This window comes from Cololabis saira, chromosome 13 (assembly GCF_033807715.1).
Source record: "Cololabis saira isolate AMF1-May2022 chromosome 13, fColSai1.1, whole genome shotgun sequence".
In the NCBI taxonomy this organism is placed as follows: Eukaryota; Metazoa; Chordata; class Actinopteri; order Beloniformes; family Belonidae; genus Cololabis; species Cololabis saira.
Window position 1 is genome coordinate 21,924,440 of NC_084599.1, and position 12,638 is coordinate 21,937,077.

The 12,638-nt window shown below is 39.0% G+C and overlaps 1 protein-coding gene across 8 annotated transcripts in view; it reads right to left on the bottom strand.

Annotated features, from left to right (window-relative positions):
- Positions 1-271: 271 nt before the first annotated feature.
- The window catches only part of zfr2 (zinc finger RNA binding protein 2), a 33,311-nt gene continuing 20,944 nt past the window's right edge, over positions 272-12,638 (bottom strand). For all 8 annotated transcript variants that reach the window (XM_061738280.1, XM_061738279.1, XM_061738283.1 and 5 more), the window contains 10 exons: positions 12,196-12,341; positions 9,791-9,917; positions 9,445-9,659; positions 9,081-9,249; positions 7,081-7,255; positions 3,935-4,023; positions 2,665-2,760; positions 2,410-2,521; positions 2,076-2,173; positions 272-1,970 (listed from right to left, as the gene is read on the bottom strand). In XM_061738280.1, the coding sequence (XP_061594264.1) occupies positions 1,797-1,970; positions 2,076-2,173; positions 2,410-2,521; positions 2,665-2,760; positions 3,935-4,023; positions 7,081-7,255; positions 9,081-9,249; positions 9,445-9,659; positions 9,791-9,917; positions 12,196-12,341 (1,401 nt within the window). In that variant the 3' untranslated portion in view covers positions 272-1,796. The remainder of the gene's footprint in view (positions 1,971-2,075; positions 2,174-2,409; positions 2,522-2,664; positions 2,761-3,934; positions 4,024-7,080; positions 7,256-9,080; positions 9,250-9,444; positions 9,660-9,790; positions 9,918-12,195; positions 12,342-12,638) is intronic.

Below are 12,638 nucleotides of genomic sequence, written 5' to 3' on the forward strand. Positions count from 1 at the left end.
ATCCTCCAATCTGAACAAATTTTGTAACTGTTCTGGTAATGATCTTTTTTTTGCTTTAAACATTATTTTTAAAGTTTGAAGTTCAACTATATCCACTATTTTCAATAAACCTGCCGAAATAAATAATCTGTTTGATGGTTCTCTGAAGCCGACCCTGTGAATGACTCATTGCTCTTTTCTGTAGCATAAACAGAGGAGAGATGTTACTTACATAGCTTAACTTCACATACACAAAAAAAAAACACCAGGAGTCAAAATAGTTTAAGTGTTTTTTTTCTTTAATATCGCCCCCTTGATTTTAACACTCCAGACATTCAAATAATTGGACAGTTTAAACAATACAAAATGACTAAGATCCTCCTGAAACAAAATGGGCAATACTCATACAGTTTATAACTGTCTTGGTGAATTTATATCAAACTAAAAATACATCATATTAATTCTCTCGCATCATCTTTTAACTCAAATTTGTGCAACTGTCCTCCTTCAGTCCTGCACCTCAGTTAAATGAGACCATTAAATACTAAACACAGAAAAACAACTTATGAATGCTCGCTTTCCTCAGTCTTCTGTACACAGGATGCAGGCACAAGAAAATCAAACGTTTGTAATCTTTTGATCATTACAGCAGATGTTCAGTTTATTCTAATTTCAGTTTGTTTGTTTTGTCCTCTGCTAACCATCTTTTGGAAGAAAACAAAGCAATTATTAGGCATATAACTCATTGGATAAAACTCGTGTGAATACATCATCTTCTCATAAGTGCTTAATTTTCTCAGAACGCCACTGTGCAACATGTGATGCAGGACCTCTCATAAACTGCAGACTGACTTTGAAGTGGGGGGTCCCTGTGTGTGTGTGTGTGTGTGTGTGTGTGTGTAGGTGACCTATTTTACATTTGCCTTGTTCTGAAGGTGGGGTTGGAGTTCAAAATTCAAAGTCTCACTGAAGTTTTGTAAATGTATGAGGGTGGGGGGGCAAACAAACTTCAACCTTTTTCTATGTCTGATGTTTCATCTGTTGGCACAATGATCATCACAGTACTGTGCATACTTCTTAACGGGTTTCTCCGATCTGTATCACCATTTCAAAGCCTCGTCTTACTTAAAAAAAAAATAAAAAAAATTCAGCAGCAACATCATTTGAAAACAGAGCAGCAGAGTTCAGCATTTCCGCCAAGAGAAACATCTTAAAATAAAGATTTAAAAAGGTGCTGATCTTTAAACTACTGGGAGTTTGATGGAGCAGAAAACAGTATTGTGAATACTGCGAATAAATAAGGTACTTGGTCTGAACTTTTTTTGTTTTCCGTTAACCTTCTCTGGGTACAAATGTGTCTCCTTTACCCAGTCACACAAACACTCATACGGTGCTCTTTATATACAGTTTATGATCTTTATATAGTGTATGTAGCGCTATTTTTATAGTGAACAGCTTATTCTACCCACTGAGGCATGATCACCCAGGAAAGGGTTGGCAAGTAGTTAATGTGCAGTTATATTGAAATGGAATGACGCAATCAAGAAGTCTTTGTTTTTTTCTGGGACAAAGCCAAATTAATGTGCATACTTTAGAATAAGTAAAACCTACATAAACATTGCTATGAGAGAAGAAATCGCATGATTTTCAATGATCGTTCCAAATGTCCTTAAACGCATCATTCCTCTTCAAGGTCAGACAAGTAACATGAGTTAAAGTTATATTTATGGCTCTGGGTTAGGAGTTTTTCAACATAATAAAAGTTATGACATTCTTCCAGTCTCAAAACTACAACTCCTCCGTTCTGGAGGCGGGGGCTAAGCACTTGTTGCTTCTTCTTTCTTGTCTTTCTTGCCCTCCCCCTCGCCTTCGCCCACGTCGCTGACGTCCCGCCGACGTTTGCGGTTGCGTGCACTAGCCTTGGACGCCGGCAGGGACTCCATGCCTAGAACCTTGTGGACCTGACGGAAAGCAAGCAGCCGCAGAGCATGCTGGAACCGGAAAAACAAACACACAGAAGAGAAGGCAGAGTTGGGAAAGTTTCTAGAAAACCCATTCTCACATGCAACGGATCACGGCATGCTGTGTGTGGGTACCTGCGCGCTGGCGGTTATGTCCTCCCGGGCTTGAGGGTTCACGCTCCCCATAACATCTGTGGGCTCTTTTTCACAGGGGTCCATCAGACCTGGTCCATCTGGGTGAAAGGAGGAAATTATTATATTTATATGATGGAATAAGTCAATAAAGCAGAAGATAATACATCACCCATTCTATACATTAATGAATAACATAAGTTATGTTGTAGCTTTGCAAAGGCAAACAGGAGAAAACATATTTTAGAAGTAAAAACAGACACATTCTCCTTAAAAATCTGCAGAAGCTACTGTACTTCTTTTTTTTTTTTCATAAACTTGTGAGCATTTGTGTGACCTGGCATCAGGATGCCCGTAGAGATGCACTCCAGAACCCTACGCATGGCCTCTCCTGGGCTGAGGGGAGCTGTGGCGCTACTGATCACCTTCTCCACCAGCAGCTCCATTGCCTGCCAAGAGAAATTCATTGACACATTCACACCCTGTGGATTCAAGTCTGAAAGACTTTGGTGCAGGTCAAAATTAATAAGACTGTCAAATGTTAAACTTAAAATTACCTTTTGATGTGAAAAAGAGAAGTAAATGTTCTCACCCAAGCAGGCATCTTCCCCCAGGTGGGAACACGCTGACATAAATCTCTCAACACACGAATTATGATCACACAGGACTGCAGTCCATTTGCACGAGCCTACAGAGATAAAAACAATATATGTGCATTGATTATGAATAAAAGTACATTTATTTGCAGAAATTATGCACTTCTACCCAAGTAACATGCTTTTTTATGAGTAGAGGTGCAATGTAATAATTTTTATCTTCACATAATTAGACGGATTGATGCAGCGTTCGCAGTTATGCGGTCGGTGTACCGGACCGTCGTGGTGAAGGAGGAGCTATAGATTTACCGGTCAATCTAGGCTCCCACCCTCTCCTAAGGTCATGAACTTTGGGTAGTGACCAAAAGGACAAGATCGCGGATACAAGCGGCCGAGATGAGTTTCCTCCGCAGGGTGGCTGGACGCTCCCTTAGAGATAGGGTGAGGAGTTCGGTCACCCGGGAGGAGCTCGGAGTCGAGCCGCTGCTCCTTCACATTGAGAGGAGTCAGCTGAGGTGGCTTGGGCATCTGTACCGGATCCTCCTGGATCCTCCCTAGGGATGAGTTCCAGACATGTCCCTCCTCCCTAGGGAGGAGTTCCAAGCATGTCCCACAGGGAGGAGACCCCGGGGAAGACCCAGGACATGCGGGAGAGACTATGTCTCTCGGCTGGCCTGGGAACGCCTCAGACTCCCCTCGGAAGAGCTGGAGGAAGTGTCTGGGGTGAAGGAAGTCTGGGCATCTCTGCTTAGACTGCTGCCCTTGCAGCATTGGGTTAAAATTTCACGGTTTTAAAAGGTTCCAATGATAATTATAAGGACACATTAATATCAGATTAATCAAGTGTTTGTTTCTTTGTTTTTTCTGTGTAGCCAGCAATCCTAAACCACGTGCACAGCTTATATTTGATCAGTCCAAAATCCCTACCACTTTGAACGTGCAAAGCATTATTTTAGCTGAAACAAAGGAGCCTGAAGCAATATTGGACCCTATAAGCTTTTTCAAAACCAACTGAAATATTATTGAACTATAATTTTATTACTAATCAAATTGATGCCAAAACCAGTCATTTAGAACAAATGCCCTTTATTGTATATTTCTAGTTCAATTAAGAGAGAATTAAGAGTCTTCATTCTGAACAGGTGAATTCCAAGTTATAAAAGAAAAGAATGGGTATTAATCCATCCATCCATGGGTATAAATGTCAAAGATATTTTTCTTCTAATATTTTGATGCCAATATTGTGGTATAAGTAAAAAGTTTTACCTGAAACCATTTGGCGTGACGGAGGGCAGCCAGGTACTCCAAACATTTCTTCTTATTCAGAAGGTCGGGAGGCTCGCTCTCAGCATCATCTGTTATAAAAAGCGGAACTTATGACTCCCAGTACAGCAAAAGTAAGACCCACATGACGACCGTAACAGAGTAAGGGTTGTAACTGGATGTACAGTCACTGAGACGATATGAAATGAATATTGAGTTCCTGTTGGCTACTGAAGCAGACATTTATTTCAACCCAAAAATGATCCGACTGATTTCAATTTGCTTTGTTAAGAAAAATGAGGATATCTAAAAGAGGAAGACAGGCATCAATGAAGGAGGAACAGAAAATTTCTCTGAGAAAATTTTCACACAAATTTTTAAGTGAAACAAGTTGTACAATAATACAAATGTGTCCTTTGGAGTAGAGGGATACAGGCACATGTACAAAAGAAGGAAACCCAAGGCAATCAGGAGGATGACTGAATTTTTGATAGCTGATGAATTTTTATAGCTTAAGATGAAATATTCCGCTTCTTACTGCCATAACATCCAATACTGTCAGATTTTCCTTTTTCTTTAGAAAGACTTTGACTTGTCAAAAACAAATTGAAGTGATGCAATTAATAATGCCTCCATTTTTCCTTTTAAATGATTACTGACTTGACCATTTAAAAGTAACAGAGCCATTGTTAATGTTATTACTTTGCACTGTGCTTTTCCCCGAAACGGGAAAATATAATACCATGTAGTGGAGTACGCTGATAACCAGTTTCCTTCTCACAAAACACACATTCATAAGTCACAAAATTAAAAACAATGATAGGTGAAGAAAATACAACAAATCATGTTACTGCGATGTCATTTTCTTCTCGGAAAGCTTGGATCCATGTGGATGTCTGTCTGAAATGAACCACCCACACAGACAAGGTACACCCACACTCCTGCCTCACCCCAACCTCTTCTCAACGGGGAAATGTGCACCTTTACACCAGAAAAACTTCCCCAGAATCATCAAGCAGCACAACAAGGAGACCGAGGCATTAATCCAGGCTCCATACTCCCCCACTTCCACTTCCCGATCCAATCAAGCATCCACATGAGGCACAGGAGTGGGACTGATCCTCATATCATGCAACAGATAAAAGTGACCCCCCCCCAAAAAAAAAGAATCTGCTGCCAGCATCACAATGCAATATCTACAGACACGCTGAGATGTTTTATATTAATATCCTGGTGGAGCATTGATACAAGGTACACAAAACGTGGCTGTTTCCATAATAAAGCTGATGACTGTGTTTCAGTTTACTCCAAAAAACAAATGCACCATTTCTTGAAGTTGAAAACTGGACTTTTGCAGTCTTGCTTTTTTCAGATCCAGGGAGGATAAAATGTGCCCTCTGTCACTCAACAAGCTCAGCTTTAAGTTCCTGGATGCGTCACATCAGTTTTGCAGTGGTTTTTTCTCCATCCTCAACGTTGGCTTGTGAGCGTTGCCTGGGCTGATTTTTTTTTTTTTAACCCAAAGGTTTAGAGATCACGAGAATCACAGCTTGTTTACAGATGTATACCAGGCCACGTTTTGTCCTCTCTGGAATTACTGTACATATAAAAGGATCATTGCCAAATAAAATGTGTTGTTCTTTTGTTTTTTATTCCTAAACTGAACCTCTGCTCACTGGACGTTAACATTTCTTCTCTGAGCCCTCTGAGCAATTTACTAAGAACCTCAAAAGGTTGATCTTGTGGTGCTTTATTTTGAAAATTCTGGATGCCATCTTCAAAAACCATAGATTTATTCTTTTGAAGATTTCACTTGGCACAACAATTTCTGTAACACAAAATGACTAAAAATGTATTCTAATGTTACCATCAAAGACTTATCATACTGAATGTAAATGGGTTTTTTTTTAATCACTTTGTAGAACAAACTGATCAACTTTAAGTTTTTGAAGGAATCCTATTCTATACAAAATTATGTCTAAAAACACATTTCTTGGACAGTTAGAGGCTCTTTGTTTCACCTCAACTTTGTTTCACCTTTTGTAAGATCTGCAGTAAAAACAGATATTTGCCATCTTACAGGAAAAACAGAGTACAAAATAAAACCACAATCACACCACATTTTTCACACTCCTCACCGCTGGGAGTTTTAATTTAGCACCACTTCACCCACTCAACTACAACAACAGCGATCAAGAGAGCGTTCCCACAATGAAAAACATAGTAATTATGAGCAAATACAAAGTTTAAATCAGTCTCTCCTCAGTAGTATGTGTATCAGTGCGGTGTTCAGACAAAAGGCACTGATCAACAAACCCATACAAAACAAAACAAAACAGAAAAGACAAAAGCAACACCACAGAAAACCTTTTTGCCATGTTTTCCAAAGTTGAAAGAAAAAACCCCCCAAAGGTGACATTAACTGGCATAGGCTTAGGAGTGCTCGCAACACAATGATCTTCATACTATTATCTTCATATTTAATCTAGGGCAAGTAAAAAAAAATAATAAAGGCGGGCAAGTAATCTATATATCTAAATATTATTCCAGTGCCGATCATTGTGAGGCGATAAAAATCAAACTCCAACACCTTATGATCAATAATGCCACATAATGATGCAGGGATGAGAGATGATGAGAGAACGAAGAGTATTACAAAAATCCTTTGAGAATCAAAACATCTTCTTTAAATGATATTTCTATAAAAACAAAAACAGTAATCTGAATCATTTTCATCCCTGGGCATCATCTGAAAAGTCGTCCACAATTATCATAGGTTCCTGAAGGTTTCACATGAGCATGTGTTTGTGAAATAAACACACACCCCAGTGGCACAGAAAGGTCGGAGAGCCCGGCTTTTGATTCCCATTGTTGGAGAAAGGAAATAAAGAAATAGGGAACTAGTGCATTTGCAAAAAAAAAATGGGGGAATGAAAAGAGTTGGACAACGGAATATGTGTGATTTAATTCTTTAGGTTAAAGAAAATAAATATTAAATGTGGGCTTAATTAGACTCCCACCATTTTTTTTAAATATAATTTAAGGTAGCAATAGGTGGAATGGTAAAGGGGCAAAAATATAGATATAAGTTTATTACACACACCACTAACATTTGGTTGCCTGGTACTGAAAGCTGTGGCTTCTCTAACCTTTCTCAGCCGCTTTTCCTCCTGCCTGCTTGTCCTTCTCAGCAGCAGGGTCCTCCCTCATCAGCGGCGAGGTGAGAGAAAGGGTCACCTGCATTTTGGGCTCCTTGCTTGAAAATATCACGATGTTCGCCTCCTCGGGGTGAGCCTGCACCTCATACTGATCTTCAGAAAATGTCTGCCGGTTAAAAGGACACTTGGGATTACTCACTACAGAGGAGAAGGGCTGTCAGCGTAAAGAGTAGCCTTGTTAAAGGGCAGTACTGCTACCGCTACTGTCTTTTTAGCTCTTTGTTACATGCCAGTGGGATCTACTTGCCTTAATGAGTAAGGTAAAGACTTTAGAAGAAATTTCAATAATTGTTCATGACCAATATCTTCACAGGAGTAAAATTTAGAAAATCAAAAAGGTAATGATCAAGCATCCCATCTCACTCTGTAGGATTCAGGTGTCGTAACCAGGCAGTAAATCTAAAGATCAGTGAAAAGCACTTTCATTAAAGCATTAACACAGCTCCAGCTGCAGGGAGAAAGACTGAGGTTTCACAGCACATCACAGCCCCGTATCCTCTGCCAGCTTCAAACTGAAAACATAGATGATTTGAAACTGCAGCCTCTGGACAGTTTAGTCACTTGTGAACATGTAAAATCTCTCCCAAAGCTAGAGCCACACATTTTCCCAAAGATGTTTCCCAAAGATGTTACGTCTTAAAAGGCAAAGTTTAGACATTAGCATTGCTTTTCTGTGTCGTACCAGCAGATGCTGAAATGGACATCCACCAAATTGCCATGAATCAGCTCAGCTCAGGTTTTTGTCTTAATTTTACTAATCAATTTACTTTACGCTGTGCAACATTAGTGAAAACAGGAAATCACTTAAACATGAAGTTATTCAGGTTTGTATCTTCAGTTGTAGGAATTATTAATGCTGAACAATCAAGCATTTTCTAATACTGTCAATAAAATTGAACACTGCTTACAGATTTATTCTACAGATAATGAAAGACTTGCAGTATCCAATTATATTTTAACAAAATATTAAACCATTAGAGCCAGTGCGACTCATCAGTGGTAGTATCGGTGGGTCATTTTACGAAGAAATGTAAATGAAACTGAGTCTGGACTTCCTGTAAGTTGGTCAGTGATTTTCAAATCCTGTTTTTGTTTCAAGTCATATAAATTGATAGTTTTTTTTTCTTCATTTTTGTTTATTACTCCTGTAATTTGTGTCCATATTCAACCAAATACAGTCAGTCAGAGCCCAAACATTGTCCAAAAGAGAGAGTTCTGTTTTTCATGGGTCACTTTGTCACCATGTTCTAGTAATTAGGCTACTTAGAAATCACAGATTCTTATTTACATGTGAGGTGCATCCTCATGATCTGTACTGGGTTTTTATATTAAAGCCTTTACTCAGAATACAGCCTGTTTGTTCATATTGTTTGTGAAAGTAAACAATCTAATGGTCTACTAAGATTTTTGAATGGAGATACAGCTCTGATAAAGTTGACATTTAAGTGATACTGTGTGGCTACGGGGGACAGTTCTACATGTTCACTCACCATAAGTTAACTTCCCCAGTGTATGAGACCAAAACCTACTAGGATGTCAAATTTATTCAATTATTTTTTTATGCATAAAGGTTTTGAAGAATTGCTTTCTAATAGGAATGCAATTTTTCACAACAAAAGCATGAAACCTTTGGTCCCTGTTCTTTTTGTTGCAGAAAAATAGATTTTAGTCTTTTGAGCATCCAGCTATTTTAACAAGACAATAAATGACAAAGAACAATTCCTTCTCTTTAAATATCTAAACAATGAGTGCAGCCTTTATGCAAGAATTCTGATTTCTGCTCGTCCGTGCGCAGGTAAACACCACCACATGTTACAGTTTAAATTAGACAAAAAAATGAGAATGGCTTTGAGCGGGTATGTCATCCTTCCCTCAAAAAAGTTTACAAACTACACTTTTGAGTCAAAACCTTGCTTAAGAAGTTTGCTCACCGAGAAATCCTTTGGCAGCTGCTTGGTGATGCTCTTCAGTAATGAGATGGTGGGTTTCTTAGCAGTCAGCAGGATGAGCTCCACATTTCTGTCCCCACGAAGCAGCAAGCCCTTGGCCAGGATGCCCACCCTCATCACTCCTTTTAACAGCCGCGTGGTGTTTTCAGAGCTGACAGAGGCAACAACAGGCCAAGACGAAGAGTTGCAGAGCAGCTCCAGATATGTTATATATGCACAACTTGGATACTATAAAGTTATATAATGTAAATAGTATATCCACATGCCATAAAACCCTACTCTGTCATTATGAGCATCCCTCTTTTTGGCATAAAAATATAGATTATATGCCAAAGTCACTGCTTACCTTTTTTCATCTCCTTCATTAGCCGCATCAGTCGCATTAGTCGGATCAGCTTTGGTCTCCTTCTCGATTAGGGAGTCAGACACCAGCTTTAGAGCTCTCTCCGTGTGAGAGACGATCCTCTGAACAGCCTGCAGCTCCTCTTCCACTGGGTAAATAGTGGAGTGCTTGGCCATGATGTGACGGTCGTCAGAAGAGTCAGGTCGACGTACACACGTCTTAAGGAAAGGCGATGGGATAAAGTGATTCACATAACTAAATCTCATTCAAAAGTTTTACTTTACGTATATACTTGTAGTACTTTTAATCTACAAAGCAGAAGAAAAACAACTGCAGTTGTAACCCTCACCAGTAGAGGGGGCACTGGCATCCCAGGACGACTCATCAAAGGTGGAGGCGCCATCCTGCGTCTCTGGTCTCCCCAATACATCTGCTCCTCCTCCATCCTCCTCCAGTACATGTCCTCCTCATATCGCCTACAGTAAAGGGGAGAGATTGTAATGCCGCGCTCTCCAAGTCATTTATTAAATCAGAGACGTTATTGGTAACTAGGGCTGTTCGATTAATCGATTTTAAATCGTAATCGCGATTATGTAATTAGAACGATGTTAAAACGTGAAAATTGTAAAATCGATTTTTCACCTTTTTTTTTTTTTTTTTTTATTTACCTTGTCTGCACACATATTAATGATTGATGGAAATACCTCTCAATACCTGCGACAAGTGCCCCATCGGAGAGGCTCTTTAGTGTAGGAGGGGGCGTTGTAACATGCCACCGGGCATCCCTCAAGCCAGATGCCGTAGACCGGCTCGTGTTCCTTGCAAAAAACTTGCAAATGTGAATAGCAAATGTAATGACTGACATTACACACCTCTACCTCCTTCATGGGTTGCATTATTATTTAGCATGCAAAGACCCAGTTTAGTTTAATCAGAAAATGTCTTGTTTTATTTAATTGGAAATATAACTTACTGTATGTTTGCAAGTGCCGATTTGCTGATTTTTTTTTCAGAGATAAAACTTTATATTTTATTATATTTTTTAAAACTTTTTTTCAACTTATTTTACAGAGTTTTGCACTTTATTCATTCATTTTTGGTTTAATAAGAGCAAAGTTTGCACTTAAAGCCCAATGGGGCAAATGTTCAATAAAAAAACAGCATATTTGAAATCATTTCTTTGCCTTTTGTCAATTCACAAAATAATCGTAATCGTAATCGAAAATCGGATTTTGAGAGAAAAAAAATCGAGATTTTATTTTTGGGCAAAATCGAACAGCCCTATTAGTAACATTAAAATTAGACAGCAGTTCTTAAAAAAAAAGACACTTAACCGTTAATCTTTGACATAGCTTAATGAAGAAAACCCTGATTCAGTTATACAAATAAAATAAACAAATAAACATGTGAAACGTTGTGGGACCAGTGTAAAACAGACCCAAAAGTCCTGTTATCTACCAGAATAATGAATAAAGAATCATCAACGACAAAAGAGTCCTGCTGTGTCTTTTCACGCTGAAAGCATCTGGCAAGTGTTGAGCGAGACTTGCTCTGCACCGCAAATACAGTGTGTTAAACCGCAACATTGATTTGCATTAGCTGAGGCTGGCTATTAACTCACTGGCGGTGTGTCAAAACACTTTGGTGATTTGAAAGGCTTTCAAAATGAATAATGATTCAACTGATGGACAGTCCAGTTCTTTTTTCAGCTACATACTCGTGCACCCTCTGCTCAGTGTCGTAGAAGCAGCCAGTTTTCTTATACTGTTGGGGTTTTTTTAAGGTGGTGTTTTTGTCATAAATTACGCTGTGACATCATGGATTTTTCTGCTTGGCAGTTGTTTAAAGACTCTGCCACTGTTATCACCATAATCTAAAAAGTTAGCATAAAAACTTCCTCTAATTTGATTTCTCACTCTACTTGCTTTTGCCTAAATTTGTTCGGGAAGTCTTTGTCTTTCTGCGTGTCCCTGGCACCGTTATGATATTATGTTAAAGGCTGCAATTGTAATAGTGCAATTCAAGTGTCCGGCATTGCGCCAGTCCATATTGTAGCAAATTATGTGATTTTATTTGTACATTTAACCTTTTATCAACCATTTACGCTACAAAAATAAAAGTGTAGAACGTTGAGTGATGGGAAAGAAAAAAGAAAATACTGGTCAGGTATAATAAGGAAAGTATATGAAGATAAACAAAAGATGGAATTTCAATGCTGTACTTGAAGACATTCAGGGATATTACAATTAATGTCTCTACACCAAAACAGGACAATACAGCTGAATGTGTAGGGTGGGAAGGGAATAAAATAAATAAACTCCTATCGCACTAGTGTGGCAGCACCTGGGTCCAACCGGACTCTCAGCAGTCTGACCAGCACTTATCCAGCTGTACCCTCCTATTTGATTTGTTGCTCGTGTTGTTCTCTCAGATATAAGTCGCTTTGGATAAAAGCGTCTGCTAAATGACAGTAGTCGTAGTAGTAAAGCCGATGGTTGGCTACACACCAAAAAGACTAGGGAACAAGTGAGATAGATGTTTCCTGACGCTCTCATTGTTCCCAACACCTACACGTCAGCTTGACAAATGAGGGCTCTGAACTTTATCACTTCCCCTTTAGTGGTGAAACTTGCACAAGTGCATGTTGCTCATCTTTTACGTTTTTAACTCTGTTTTGTTCCGACAAAGGAAATCTTTAAATTTGACGTCAAAACAAGAGTAAATATAAGTTTATGACTAAGAACTACAACTGACCTCATGTCCATCTGCCAGCGCTGCTCATCGTCTCTCTGTCTCTTCAGCACAGCCTTCTGCTTTTGCTTCTTTAGCTTGCTCTCCTGCAGCTTTCTAGTCCGGTTATTGGGCTTAATCTCCACAGGAAGCTCAGGGTTCACTTTCTTCTGCAGGGACACAAACACGTGGACAGAACTAATTTAAGGGGAAATGTAATACAGAATGGATGTATTCTTATTTATCTGACATTTCTCAAAATACTTCAGAGATAGGATGAAAAACATGTTTCTGTTCTTCTTGAGCTCCTTTTAGTATCAATTTTTAACCCTTAAACCTGATTTGAGGGACCAAATCCAGATATTCGACCCAGAGATAATTACGGGGATTAATTTTTGATTTTTTCTTGTCATAATGCACAATGAAAACAAAGTTGGAAATGTCTCTTTTTTTTGATTGTCATTCCA